Here is a 15,269-nt window from a genome sequence, read left to right as displayed (position 1 = left end):
TCTGTATAGATACTTTAATAATAAATGTACATTGAACCTTTGGAAAAATTTCTCTATTAAAAATTTCTATTTGTTAATTAAAGGGTATAACGAAATACAGTAGGACAAAGGAAATATTTCACGTTTCGTAAACTTCTTCTCATCTGTCTTTATTGCAGCTGCACAGCAACAAAGGTGATGTGCACAGGAGCGTTTGTTACTGCGCGGCCGTACACACATGCAGCTGAGAGGGAACAATGTTCACTGTAAGGAGAGATTGGACAAACTTGGTTTGATTTCACTGGAGCGTTTGGAGGCTGATGGGGGGACCTGATAGATGTTGATAAAATAATGAGGCATATTTTAAACACATAATAACAAATTACGAAGCTGGCAGAGAGCCAGAATCTTGTACCCAAGGTAAAAATATTAAATACTAGAGGGCATAGCTTTAAGGTGAGAAGAGACAAAGTTTTAAGGGGATATTTTACAGGCAAGTTGTTTTCTATTGCAGAGTGGAAATGATAGGCAAGACTGGGCTGCCAGAGGTGGGTGGTAGAAGTAGATATGATCGTGACTGTTAGACAATCACATGAATATGTCAATATGAAGCTACCAGAAGGAATGACTGTGGCTATATTTCATTAGGAGTTTGAGGAGACTTGATATGTCACCAAAGACACTCACTGATTTCTACAGATGTACTGTGGAGAGCATTCTGACTGGCTGCATCACCATCTGGTATGGAGGGGCCACTGCACAGGACAGAAAGTTGTAAATTCACTCAGACCCATCATGGGCACAAGCCTCCATAGTATCCAGGACAACCTCAGGGAGCGATGCCTCAGAAAGGTGGCATCCATCATTAAGGATCCCCATCACCCAGGGCACGTCCCAAAGAATGTCCCAAAGTTTGGAACAAATAAAGGACCTTTCAAACTACTCTTCAATGTTATCATATGGAAACAAGTCAGCTAAGCTGTGTACAACAAGATTCCACAAGTAGCAATGTGATACAACTAGATAATCTGAGCTATCCTGATGTTGGTTGGTGACACGTACCCAGAACATTGTGGGGAACTCCTCCTATCTTCTCTGAAAAGTGATCCTATCTTTTACGCCTTTCTGAGTGACCATGTGAAGTTGACCTCATCCCACTGACTGCAATTTTGTCCGACCACCTGCCTGTCCTTCCTCACAGCCTCACTATGCACTGCATCTACTTGATTACCAACTGCCCCATCCTCCCCCTGATTACTCTGGTTCCCATCTCCCTGCCAAATAAGTTTAAACTCTTCTCAACAGCTCTAGCAAACCTGCCCCCCCCCCAAGGATATTAGTCCTCCTTGGGTTCAGGTGTAACCTGTCCTTTTTGTACAGATCATTCCATCCACAGAAGAGATCCCAATGATCCAGAAATCTGAAACACTATCCCTTGCACCAATTCCTCCGCCACGCATTTATCTGCCTAATCATCTTATTCTTACCTTCACTGGTGCATGGCACAGCCTGCAATCCAGAGATTACTACCCCTGAGGTCCCACTTTACAGCTTTCTACACAACTCCTTCTATGCTCTCTTCAATATGCACCAGAACTTCCGGCTGCTCATGCTGTGGACCTGACCTGAGACATCCCTGATCCAGACACCGTCCAGGAGTCTCTTTCACATCCACACAATCTCATGTCTGACTAAGCCACACAATCTCCTTTAACTACGGATCTAGTTTGTGGAAGAAGCGATGTTGTGTCAGGAGAAAGTGAGAGGGATCTGGATGTTTTCAGTATGCTACGTTTGAGGGGCTGTGTGTTAATGAGCCGTACGAGAAGCTAGGTTAAGATGGAATTCGGTAATGAGTCTGGGAAGAGGAGATGCTGTCAATTTGAAGGCGTTTCGCTGGGCAGAAAGAGAAGTAATGTTCCCGCAACCCAGCAACCAACAATCCAGAGAAGAAGATTACGCCCTCAGGCGATTTTACCTTTGGCTAGTACTTGACAAAGTCCAGCAATTTTAGATTTCTCAAAGTTCCGATAGAAGTGAGTAAGGAGGTCCATCCGATTGGATATCTGCATATTTTGGAGAGAGGAGAGTTTGAGGGCCAGATCTGTATTCTTTCACAGGAGCTAAGGCTCTATCTCTCTGCTTGGGCTAACACAAAATCCAGTCCTATGTTGAAGACAGCTGCACCTACTGTGCCTCAGATATCGTCACTAAAGCATCATGTGCTCCCTTTTCCAAATATGAGGAGGATTTCAGTCTCCGTCACCAACTGGGAGGTGCGCTCCACCGTGCTCTACTGTGAGATTTCTCTCTTCTATTCCTCTAACGCTACCAATAAAACACACTTGCTTTCTCACTGTTCCAGTTCTGATGAATGGCTCTGGAGTTTACAGAGAATGGTGCAAAGAAACAATAAAAAACATCAGGTGAACGGCAGTTCTGTGGGCAAAAATACCTCGTTAATGAGAGGGGTCAGAGGAGAATGGCCAGACTGGTTCAAGCTGACAGTAACTCAACCATGTGTTACAACAGTGGTTTGCAGAAGAGCATCTCTGGCTACACAACACGTCAAGACTTAGATGAATGAGCTACAGCAGGAGACTACACTAGATTCCACTGAGTGTGCACATACTTCGATAATAAACTTTTGCTTTAACCTCCTAAACCTTTATTTGCAATCTGTCTTTTCCTATTCTTTCTAATAGCATGGAGTGTGGAAAGACAGAGCACCAAACGGCATTCTTTGGGCACCATGGGAGTGTGGCGGGTTAGCATGATATCATTACAGTTCAAAGTTCAGTTCTGGTGCTATCTTCCAGGAACTTGCATGTTCTCCCCACAACTGTCCTGGCGCTTCGGTTTCCTCCCACAATCCAACCATGTACAGGTTAGTAGGCTAATTGGCCATTGTAAATTGTCCTGTGATTAGGATAGGGTCAAATGGGTGGGGGGGGGGGGGGTTGCTGGGGCAGCACGGCTCGTTAAACCAGAAGGGCCTGTTCTGCATTGTTTCTCTAAATATTCCTTCATGAAAGAATTCACAAACCGGCACTTCTGACCTGGAAGTAATCGTACATGGCCTTCTGTACCAGCGAGATGTCATAGGGTGCGAGCTTGAAGTTATCTGTGACGTCAAACACAGTCTTGATAGCCAAGTGGGATATCCAATAAGCTGCAAGGAGATAACAGAGGGTTTTACTGAAGCTGGTCCATCCACCACCATCCAAACCTCATTCCTCCAAGGACCCCAACCGCCCAGGGCATGCCCTCTTCACATTACCACCACCAGGGAGCGGGAAGTAACAGAAGACGCACACTCAACAAGCTTCTTCTCCTCCACCAACAGATTTCTCAACGGTTCATAAACACCACCTCACTATTTGGCTCTCTTTTTGCTTATTTACATCTCTTATTATGACTTATAGTAATATATTGCACTGTACTGTTGTCACAAGTTTCACTGCTAGAAAACAACAAATTTCACAACACATGCCAGTGATAATAGACCTCATTTGGAAGTGCAGTTTAACTTTACTAAGAAAGAGGGACAGAGAGGACAAAGGGATTGTTGAGCGTCGAGGACACCTTCAAAAGGCAATGCCTCAAAAAGGAAGTTTCAATCATTAAGCACCCCCACATCCAGGACATACCCTCTTCCCACTGCTGCCATCAAGGAGGTGGTATGGGAGCCTGAAGACCCAACATCTCAGGAACAGTTTCTTCCCCTTGGCCATCAGATTTCTAAACAGACCCTACCTCGCTACCTTTGTTCACTTTTTGCACTTCTAATAAACCGTCAGTTAGTTCAGAACTGTGTCGTTCACTGTGGTTTCCTGCATTCAGGCTTGGAGATGCCACAAACAGCGGGAGTAGAAATGAAACAGTTTCACTACTTCAACAAGTTAGGAACAGCGAAGGAGAGAAAATCTGCAGATGCTGGAAATCCAAGCAACATACACAAAACGCTGGAGGAACTCAGCAGGCCAGGCAGCATCTATGGAAAAAGAGTACAGTCAGCAATTCGGGCCAAGATGTCGACTGTTTACTCTTTTCCATAGATGCTGTCTGGTCTGCTGAGTTCCTCAAGCATTTTGTGTGAGGAACTGCGAAGAATTAAGGTATCAACAATTACCTTGAATGTTACAATGAAAATGAAGCTTTGGAGATTCTTGAAGGCACTGTACCAAAGGTAGCCAATTATCTACGCTAGGTGTCTGTACTGATTTTGTTCATTTACACTTAATCAAAAGAACACAACAACATACACTAAATGAATTTCTCCAGTGATAACTATTAGGAACTAGTACAGTTTTATAGTACTGCAGTAGCACTGGTAATGTTCTAATTTGTTCAGTATTTCATTAAAATATAACTTGTCACTCAATTAAACAGCAGTTTGTCTTTTTTTAATACATTTTTAACTATTTCCATGAAACATGGGTTAATTGGGGTAGTTGCTTAATTGGACCAAAATATACTGGTCCTGATGTGTCCCAATTAGCTGGAATCCACTGTACTTACAAAGGACCTGTAGTGTGCTGTACTCTTCTCTATCCTAAAAACAGCTTCTTCCCTTCCATCATCAAATTTCTGAACAGTCCATAAACCCATGTGGAGTATGATTTTCTCCTAAGGCAGGGATTCCCAACCTGGGGTTCCCAGATCCCTCGATTACTGGTATTGGTCCATGACATTAAAAAAATGTTGGGAACCCCTGTCCTAACCGGTTCTTTTAAGTTTTTTAATGATTCTTTTTTCCTGGAATATTTTTTGTTTCTTTTTTTGAAAAGCAGATCGATTCTTCTGAACCACTTTTCATTCCTCCGAACCCCAGGAAGTTACAGGGTCACAGAGCAAACATGGAAACAATGGGCCAAATGGCCCCATTCCTTTCTATAAGCATTCTATAATGCGGCTTGTAGGTAAAGCTTCAATCACTCTTCACAGAAAAGCCCCTAAACCAGGAATCAAACTTATAACTCTTGGTCAGTGCTTTTCAAATGATATGAAATTCACAGCTTAGAAAATGCTTTCTGACATTCTTCCTATGCATCTGATGTTGTTCTGAGATGCTGAAATAGATCAGTTGGGAGATCGTGGCACTCCAGACCTAAACGTCCCTGGTTCAGTTCCTGGTCACAGCAATGACACTTTGAATCCTTACTCTCAGGAATGCAGGCACAGCACCTTGAAGCGGACAAAGGTCGGCCATTGCTGGGGCAGGCTTCAAGCCAGATGAAAATGTCGAGGCCCAAGAGCAGAAAATGATCTGGTGATCAGCCCCACTGCTCCGTGACAGCCAAAATCCCCCTCCCGAGTCCTCCCGTCCGCCTGCGTTTGACCTGGCTCCCTCTCTTCTCGCTACTGCCACGGGGCAGGAGGTGCAGGAGTCTTGGGTCCCACACCACCAGGTTCATGAACGGTTGTCTTCCTACAACCAGCAGGCTTCCCTCATCTCTGTGCTGGACTGACTACACAACCTGCAGCAACACAGACAAAACACTGGAGGAACTCAGCAGGCTAGGCAGCATCTACGGAAAAAAATTACAGTTGACGTTCAGGCTGAAACCCTTTGGCCTGTAGACACACTCTCAGGGACTCTACCTTTTTTCATGGATTCTATTGCACTTCTTTATTTTCCTGTGGCTGCAAGGTTGTATACGGTATACATAGTCTGATAAAAATTTACTTCAAACCCACTCTGGATGAGTCCAGAATTGCAAACTCTCCAGAAAGAATCAAAGCAGCCAAGAAGTCAGAAACAAAAGATCCACGGAAGCCTGGCCCGCTCACGAGTACTCCCAATTTTCTACCCCACTCACCAGATCCCTCGTCCCCCAGCATATGACCCCAGCCTCCACAGCCGATCTCAGACCCGTCAGGATTGACGAGCTTGCAGTTGGAGCCCGTTCCCGAGATCAGCACGATTCCGCCTGGGAGCAAAGATGACAAGACTTGACTAAGGCGGGGTTGTTTAGCTCGAAGAGCGCACCTTGCAAACCGGTCAGCACCGAAAGGACAATGTTAGCAAGTATAACAGAAGAGTACAGCACTAGGTAGGAAGGACATCAAGAGAGATAACGGGAGAGTTCAGGCTGTGGACCTGTACTCACTGGAGTTTAGAAGTATCAGGTTAGATCTTACTGAAACTTATTGAATGTTGAAAGGCCTAGATAGAGTGGTGGTGGAGAGAATGTTTCCTATAGAGGGTGAGTCTAGGTCTAGAGGGTACAGCCTCAGAATAAAATGACGTACCTTTAGAACGAGATGAGAAGGAATTTCTTTAGCCAGAGAGCTGAGAAACTGTGGAATTTATTGCCACTGATGGCTTTGGAGGCCAAGTGATTGGATACATTTAAAGCAGAGGTTGATAACTTCTTGAGTAATCAGGGTATCAAAAGTTACAGGGAGAAGCCAGGAGAATGGGGTTGAGACGGATAATAAATCAGCCATGATGGAACGGCAGAGCAGACTCGAGGGACCAAAAGGCCTAATTTTGCTCCGATGTTGTGTGGTCTAAAGAGCTTCCCGACTTCGAGACTGGGGCTGACTGCCAGCACCCAGCCCTGCAGTTTCTCCACAGAAGTCAGCAGGAAATCCACAAAACCATGAGGCGTAGAAGCTGACCTAGGGCATTCGGCCCAACGAATCTGCTCTATAATTCCAGCACAGACATGATGTCAGTCCACCTTGGGTGAGTTATTAGGAGTAGGAGGTGGCAGTGGTGTAGCTGGTCTTTCAGCAATAGAGACCCCGGCTCAATACTGACATTGTGTGCTGTCCATGTGGAGTTTGCATGTTCTCCCTAATATCTTCTCCGTGTAAAATTATCTATCCCGATATCCCACCTATATTTTCCTCCAATTGCATTAACTATTTCCACTCTGGGAAAAAGTTTAACCTTTCTATGATTCTTATCATCTTATACATCTCTAGCAAGTCACCTTCACTCCTAAGAGAAAATCTCTAGCTTACTCAACCGATCCTCATAAGACATGCTCTGTAACCCAGACTCTCCTCTGCACACTCTTTAAAGCTTCCACACCCTTCCTATAAGGAGGCAACCAGAACTTAACAATATTCTAAGTGAAGGTCTAACCAGAGTTTAATAACACTGCAACATTACTGGAGCTCTTGAACTCCATCCCCTGACTACTGAAGAATGCCTTCATATGCCTTCTTAACCACTCTATCCATCATCAGGAACCCCCACCAACCAGGACATGCTCTCAACTCACTGCTGCCATCAGGAAGGTGGTACAGGAGCCTAAGAACTCACACCACCAGGTTCAAGAACAGTTATTACCCCTCAACCAGCAAGCTCTTGAACAGAGAGGATAACTTCACTCACCCTGTCACTGAACTGTTCCCACAACTCATGGACTCCCTTTCAAAAATTCTTCTTGTTCTTGATTATTTATTGATTATTTATTTATTCTTATAATTATTTTTCCCTCTTTTTGAACTCACACATTTTATTTTTGTTTTTCACAATGGTCATTTATCCTGTGGTGTGCGGTCTTTCATTGATTCTATTGTGTTTTTTGGATTTACAGTGTATGCCTGCAAAAAAATGAATCTCAAGGTGGCATATGGTGACATACTGTATATGTACTTTGATAATAAATTTACTGTGAACTTGTGCGGCAACTTTGACAGATCCATGGACATTTATCCTGAAGACCTGCCTGTTCCTTAACGCTAATAAGAATCCTGCAATTAACCCTGCGCTGTGCCTTTAAGTTTGAGAATCTGTGCTGAGTGACAATAGACAGTAGGTGCAGGAGTAGGCCATTTGGCCCTTCTAGCCAGCACCGCCATTCAATGTGATCATGGCTGATCATCCACAATCAGTACCCCATTCCTGCCTTCTCCCATATCCCTTGAGTGGAAGAGTGAGGACTCCCTGCCTGTGAAATACACGTCGGGGTGAAGGAAGAAGACCCCGACACCAAACGCATAAGCAACCCCATTGAGCCTTACCCCTATTGGTGGCAGTGGCTATCCCTCCCATCGCATCCGTGGTGATGTAGTACATCTCACTCAGGTTTGGGTACCTGTCCCTCAGGAGCTGAACCAGTTTGCTGATGGCTTCTTTCTGCTCCCCACCGCTCAGCGACATTCCCTGAGAAAGCAGCAAGTACTGAAATAAGAGGTAGCTGAAACTGGTTAATAACGACCCACATCAGTGCAATGGAGAAAAAATTGCCCACTGAACTAAAAGCAAAGGACATGGAAGCTTTAGAGAGGGTGTAGAGGAGATTTACCAGGATGCCGCCTGGAATAAAAAGCATGTCTTAAAGAGGGTAAGTTGAGTGAGCTATCACTTCAGATCAGGAGCTCCCAATATCTTTATGCCATGGACCAATACCATTAATCAAGGGGTCCGTGGGCCCCAGGTTGAGAATCTTTGCTTAAAAGAGCAAAAAGGGATGAGAAGCAACTTCACAGAGGTGTACAAGACGTTAAGAGGCGTAGATTGAGTAGACAACCAGAGACCTTTTGTCCAGGAAGGAAATGACTAATACTAGGGGGCATAATTTTAAGGTGATTGCAGTGAAATATAGGGGGGATGTTGGAGGCAAGTTCTTTACACAGAGAGTGGTGGGTGTGTGAATGTGCTGCCAGGGGTGGTGGTAGAGGCAGATACATCAGGGACATTAAAGAGACTCTTAGACAGGCACATGGATGATAGAAAAATAGGGGGCCATGTAGGAGGGACAGGTTAGATTAATCTCCCCGTGACCACCTGGGTTTCCTCCCAGAGTCCAAAGACATACTGGTTGGTAGGTTAATTGGTCATTATAAATTGCCCCAAGATTAGGCGAGTATTAAAGTGGGGGGTTGCTGGGTGGCACTGCTCGAAGGGCTGGGTAGGCCTACTCCACGGTGGATGTCAATAAATTTAAAAATAGGTTGGCACAACATCCCTGCACTGCACAGAAGGGCCTATACTGTTAGTTAGTTAGTTGTGTGTATCGCAGCAACATCTTTGCACTCAACACCATTGAGACCAAAGAACTGATTGTGGGCTTCAGAAAAGGTAAGACGAGGGAACACACACTAGTCCTCATTGAAGGATCAGAAGAGGAAAGAGTGAGCAATTTCAAGTTTCTGGGTGTCAACATCTCTGAGGATCTATCCTGGGCCCAACATATCGATGCAGCTACAAAGGAGGCACAACAGTGCCTCCTTTCATTAGGAGTTTAAAGAGTTTTGCTATATCAACAAAGACAGTTACAGATTTCTACAGAGAGCATTCTAACTGGCCGCATCACCGTCTGTTATGGAGGGGTGGGGGTCACTGCACAGGATCAAAATAAGCTGCAGGAAGTTGCAAGCTCAGTCAGGTCCATCATGGGCACTAGCCTCCCCAGCATCCAGATCTTCAAGGAACGACACCTCAAAAAAAGTGGCACCCCCACCACCCAGGACATGCCCACTTCTCATTGTTACCAACAGGGAGGAGGTACAGAAGCCTGAAGGCATACACTTAACGATTCAGGAACAGCTTCATCCCCTCTGCCATCTGATTTCTGAATGGACATTAAACTCATGAACACTACTTTTTGGTTCTCTTTTTACACTACTTAGTAACTTTAAATATATAAATACATACACACACACACTGCATGACATAATAAAAAGAGTAAATAATTGCAAAGTACTACTGCTGCATAATAACAAATTTCACAACTTAAGACCATAAGACAGAGGAGCCATTCAGCCCATCAAGTCCACTCCGCCATTCCATCATGGTTGATCCTGGATCCCACTCAATTCCATACACCTGCCTTCTTGCCATAACCTTTGATACCCTAACCAATCAGAAAACCATCAATTTTTGCATTAAATATACCCACGGATTTGGCCTCCGCCGCAGTCGTGGCAGAGCATTCCACAGGTTCACTACTCTGGCTAAAAAAATTCTTCCTTACCTCTGTTTTAAAGGGTCGTCTTTCAATTTTAAAGCTGTCCCAGAAAACATCCTCTCCACATCCACCCTATCTAATCCTTTCAATGTTCAGTAGGTTTTAATGAGATCCCCACGCATTCTTCTAAATTCCAGTGAGTACAGGCCCAAAGCTGCCAAACGCTCCTCATATGTTAACTCCTTCATTCCCGGAATCATCTCATGAACCTCCTCTGGACTCTCCCCAATGACAACACATCCTTTCAGAGATATGGGTCCCAAAACTGTCGACAAAACTCTGTGAGGCCAGACTAGTGCCTCAGCATTATCTCCTTATTTCATATTCTATTCCCCTTGAAATGAATGTCAACATTACATTTGCCTTCTTTACCACAGACTCAATCTGTAAATTAACCTCTGGGAGTCTTTCACGAGGACTCCTAAATCCCTCTGCGCCACTGATGTTTGAACCTTCTCCCCATTTAGATAATAGTCTACACTTTTGTTCCTTTTACCAAAATGCATGATCATACATTTCACAACACTGTATTCCATCTGCCACTTTTTTGCCCATTCTTCCAACTTGTCTAAGTCCTGCTGCAATCACATTGCTTCCTCAGCACTACCTACCCCTCCACCTATCTTCATATCATCCACAAACTTTGCCACAAGGTATATGCCAGGGATATTAAACCTGATTCTGGGCTGTAGCATTCTATGTTCAAAGTTAAGATTCGTATCAAAGGTTGGCATTATGAAGCATTTTAAAACAGTTTCCAATTAATTCGTTGTATATGGGCATTGATGCCAAGGTCAGAATATGACATCGACACATAAGAGACTGCAGATGCTGGAATCTGGAACACACAAACTGCAGGAAGAACTCGGAGGATGAGGCAGCCTGTGTGGAAGGAAATGGACAGCTGATGCTTTGGCTCGAGACTTCACCCGGCCAGGAAAGGGAGAATACCCCATATAAAATGGTGGGAGGTAAGGGGCAGAACAAGAGTTAGCAGGTGAAAGGGTTGATCGGCAGGTGAGGGTGGGAATAATGTCAATTTACTATCAAAATACCTCTACGTCGCTCTGTACAACCCTGAGATTCATTTTCTTGTTGGCATTTACAGGAAAATAGAGAAATATATTCAAATTTATGAAAATGCTATACATATATAACTACTGACAAACAACTAACGTGCAAAAAATGCAAATGATGCCAATAACAAAAATAAATAAATAATACCAAGAACATGAGCTGTGGAGACCTTGAAAGTGAGCCCATAGGTTGTGGAATGTTGAGGTGAGTGAAGTTATCCGCACTGGCTCAGGAGCCTGATGGTGGAAGGTTATTAAATGCACCTGAACTTGGTGGTGTGGGACCTGAGGCCCCTGTACCTCCTGCCCGATGGTTGTAAAGAGTCAATGGTAGTAAGGAGATCATGGCCTGAAAGTCTACTCCTAGTGTTGAAATGTGATGAGCGTCCCAGACTTGTACCGATGTCCGCAGCAAGAGTCCAAGATGAAATGATTAAGATCAGCACAACGTTCTGAGTCCGAAAGTTAAGAAGCCCAAGTCCCACTCGAGAGAAATGTGCACAAAGTCTCGGGTGAATCTCTCAATGTGGAACTTAGGGTGGGCCGCATTGATATAACGCCTCAGCACGAAGGTAAAATCATACTCGCCCTCTCAGAGCATAGAAGAGAACAGGCCATTCGGCCTGCAATGTTGCATTGATCCTGATGTCAGTTTAGACTGTCCTCCCCTGTGTATTACCTTTCTGTGCCCTTCATAATCAAACGTCTATCTATAGACTTCTTAAGCTCCACCTCACTACCTATTCCAAGATCCTATACCTCTTACCTCATCTTTAATTTTAAAAACCCATATCAGGTCTCTGTGCAGTTCTGGTCACATATCTACAGGAAAGATATCAATAGGAAGTGATCTGCCATTACTTTCTTCTGGGCAGTGTCTTTACAAATCAGGTGACCCCAGCCAGCCATTATCAACACACTTCAGAGATTGTCTGCCTGACATCAGTGGTCACATAACCAGGACTTGTAATCTGCACCGGCTGCTCATATGGCCTTATGTGACCCTGATTTGGGGGGGGGGGGGGAAAGAAGAGAGAAAGCTAAGCAGGTGTTACACCTTGCAAACTAGTCGAGGGAAGGAACACCTTACAATCTCCTTTGGTAGAGACGCATCTCCACCCCACCACCTTAATTGAAAAGAGCACAGAGAAAATTTACAAGGATGTTGCCAGGACTTGAGGAACTGAGTTACAGGGAAAGGTTTTTATTCCCTGGCGCTGAGGGGATGAGGGGAGTATGGAGGGTTACGGTCCCGGTGCAGGGAGATGGGAGATGTCAGTGTAAATGGCTCGGAATGCACTAGTTGGGCCTGTTTCTGTGTTGTACTTTTCTATGGTTCTATTTGATAAAGGTATACAAAATTATGTATAGGTAGGGCAAATGCAAGCAGGCTTTTCTGCTGAGGTTGGGTGGGTCTACAGCAAGAGGTCATGGGTTAAGGGTGAAAGGTGAAAAGTTACAGGGGAACATGAGCGGAGATATGAGGGGTACAGATGGGATAAATGCAGGCAGGTTTTTTCCACTGAGGTTGCTCTGGATTCCCAGCATCTGCAGAATCTCTTGAGTTTATGATGTGCTGGGGGAAACTGTTTAAACTGTTTAAAAGGCTCCTAAATATGCAGAAAATGGGGGGATACTGACATAGAGTTGACAGAAGGGACTAGCTTAAAAGGGGATTTAATTACTAGTTTAATCAGTTTGGCACAACATGGTGGGCTAAAGGACCTACTCCCATGTTCTGTGCGTCCTAACGTAGGTGTCAGCTCAAATCTTCGACAGTTCCTTCCCTCCCGCTGATTCCGCTCGACCCACTGAGCTCCTGCTGCAGATGTTTGCAGTACAACACAGATAACACACTCCTCTCCTCCTCTGCAAACTCCTGATAGCCATGTCCACCTCCACCCTCTGGAACATCACCAGCTCTTGTACCTCGTGCCCTCTTACATCCGATTACCAACAGACCCCTGCATCTTCCTGTAAAGTCTTCCAAATAACCGCTCTCCTTAATTAAGTAATAAAATCACTACTGGCATTGCCATTAACCTCCACCAGGGTTAAATGATAGCCAGTGTGACAGGATTTACAAATAAATCATTAAATTAAAAGTTCAAAGTACTAGATGTTGCAGCTTGGCAATTAGCTTGCAGATGTTTCATCCCCAGTCGAGGAGACATCCTCAGTACGCAGCTGTTGGTGCTTCTCTCTGGGAGTGCTCGTGTTTAAATAGGCCCCCGTTTACTTGCTATCCCTTCAGTTCACCTTTGAATTCTCCTGGCTCATGTTTCTTTGGCTCTTAGGGGTTCGATGATATGTTTGTTTATGGAGTTATCAGAAGAGAACCACACTTCTAAAAATTCTCGTGCTTGCTTCATGTTTGACTGCACCAGAATCTCCGCGGTGTCCCAGTTAAAGTGGTGTCCTTCTCGGTCTACATGCAACGAGATCAGCCACAGTGGTTACGTCTCCATGCTACCAGTCTGTGTTCCCGTAAACAAGCTGCGAGCTTATGTCCTGTCCAGCCAGCATAGCTCTGGTTGCAGTCTCCACGGGTGATCCTATACAACACATCGCCTTTGTCAGTTGTCTTTACTGGTACCTTGGTTCTTTGGACAAGCTCCCCTAAAGTCACACCGTCAGTCTACAAGAGATTGCGATGCCATGAGGTTCGAGCAGTTGAGCTGTCACTTCCTTGGGCCTCTACCCTTTGTTTCCAATCTGGCCCGGTGCTTAGATCAGCCGAACAGCAGGTCATTCTAAACTCTCACTTGCATGTTTTATTCAATTACTTTCATAGATTTGTTAAGCAGACTCCAAGTAATTGAAAGTAGCAGTCACAACAAGAGTTAGACACTCCCAAGTGTAAATATCACCAATAATTTGACATGGTCCAATCACAATAAGACCACAAGACCTAAGTGCAGCATTAGGCCATTTGGCCCATTGAATCTGCTCCGCCTTTCAATCAAACCTGATCCTTTTTTTTCCCTCCTCCTCAACCTCAGTTCCCAGGCTTCTCCCAGTAACCTTTGTTGCCATGTCTGTTCAAGAACCTATCAATCTCTGCCTTAAATACACCCAACAACCTGGCCTCCACAGCTGCACGTGGCAACAAATTCCACAAATTTACCACCCTCTGGCTAAAGAAATTCCTCCGCATCTGTTTTGAATGGACGTGCCTCTATCCTGAAGCTGTGCCCTATTGTCCTAGACTCTCCCACCATGGGAAACATCCTTTCTAAATCGACTCCATCTAGGCAGTGGGCAATGTAGACAGAGGCCCTGAAGAGGAGGCGAGTTTAGTCAGCTCCATCTTGGGTACTAGCCAACAAAGTACCCAGGACATCTTTAGGGAGCAGTGTCTCAGAAAGACACTGTCCATTATTAAGGATCTCCACCACCCAGGGCATGTCCTTTTCTCACTATTGCCATCAGTTAGGAGGTACAGAAGCCTGAAGGCACACACTCAGCGATTCAGGAACAGCTTCTTCCCCTCTGCCATCTGATTCCTAAATGGACATTGAACCCATGAACACTTCCTAACTTTTTAAATATATATTATTTCTGTTTTTTGCACGATTTAAAATCTATTCAATATACGTATAGTGTAATTGATTTACTCATTATTTTTTTCTCTGCTAGATTATGTAGTGCATTGAACTGCTGCTGCTAAGTTAACAAATTCCATGACACATGCCGGTGACAATAAACCCAATTCTGATTCTGTTCAGCCAAGGTGGCATGCAGAGGGTGAGAAACCTTGTCCAGAATTGCCAGGATTTTCTGTAGGGTCCTTTGTTCTACCACAGCCTCTATCCAGTGTGTCCAGTTTGACTTCTATAACAGAACCAGTCTTTCTAATCAGTTTATTGAGCCTGTTGGCATCACCCGTGTTGATGCCATTGCCCCAGCACATCACCACACAGGAGATTGTACTAGCAACAACAGACTGGCAGAACATGTGAAGGAGAGGCCTGTATACTCCAAAGGCCCTCAGTCTCCTCAGGAAGTAGAGGTGACTCTGGCCATTCTCGAACACAGCCTCTGCTTGGTGCTCCACTCAAGTCTGTCATCCAGGTGCGCCCCCAGCTACTTGTAGGTCCTCACCATCAATAGTAACAGGGAGCAGTACAGGCTTAGTCTTCCTACAGTCCATCACCATCTCCCTTGCTTTACTGCTATTGAGCTACAGACGATTCAGCTTGCAACATTATAAATGTCTGGTCAGAGTTAATAATAAATTATCAATGATAAGAACTGGATGATAAAGGTTTCAAATCTGTTA

General features: G+C 44.6%; 1 protein-coding gene across 2 annotated transcripts in view; it reads right to left on the bottom strand.

Annotated features, from left to right (window-relative positions):
- Positions 1 to 15,269, bottom strand: part of nagk (N-acetylglucosamine kinase) — a 31,135-nt gene that overhangs the window by 8,845 nt on the left and 7,021 nt on the right. The window contains exons 4-7 of one of the 2 annotated variants that reach the window (XM_059965776.1): positions 7,963 to 8,104; positions 5,802 to 5,912; positions 3,039 to 3,151; positions 1,958 to 2,045 (exon numbers count right to left, since the gene is read on the bottom strand). In XM_059965776.1, the coding sequence (XP_059821759.1) occupies positions 1,958 to 2,045; positions 3,039 to 3,151; positions 5,802 to 5,912; positions 7,963 to 8,104 (454 nt within the window). The remainder of the gene's footprint in view (positions 1 to 1,957; positions 2,046 to 3,038; positions 3,152 to 5,801; positions 5,913 to 7,962; positions 8,105 to 15,269) is intronic. The other variant, XM_059965777.1, reaches the window with a different exon arrangement.

The sequence above is a fragment of the Hypanus sabinus genome, chromosome 3, assembly GCF_030144855.1.
Source record: "Hypanus sabinus isolate sHypSab1 chromosome 3, sHypSab1.hap1, whole genome shotgun sequence".
Lineage (NCBI taxonomy): Eukaryota > Metazoa > Chordata > Chondrichthyes > Myliobatiformes > Dasyatidae > Hypanus > Hypanus sabinus.
The sequence above is the reverse complement of the archived record's forward strand: the minus strand, read 5'-3'. Positions and strand labels throughout refer to the sequence as shown.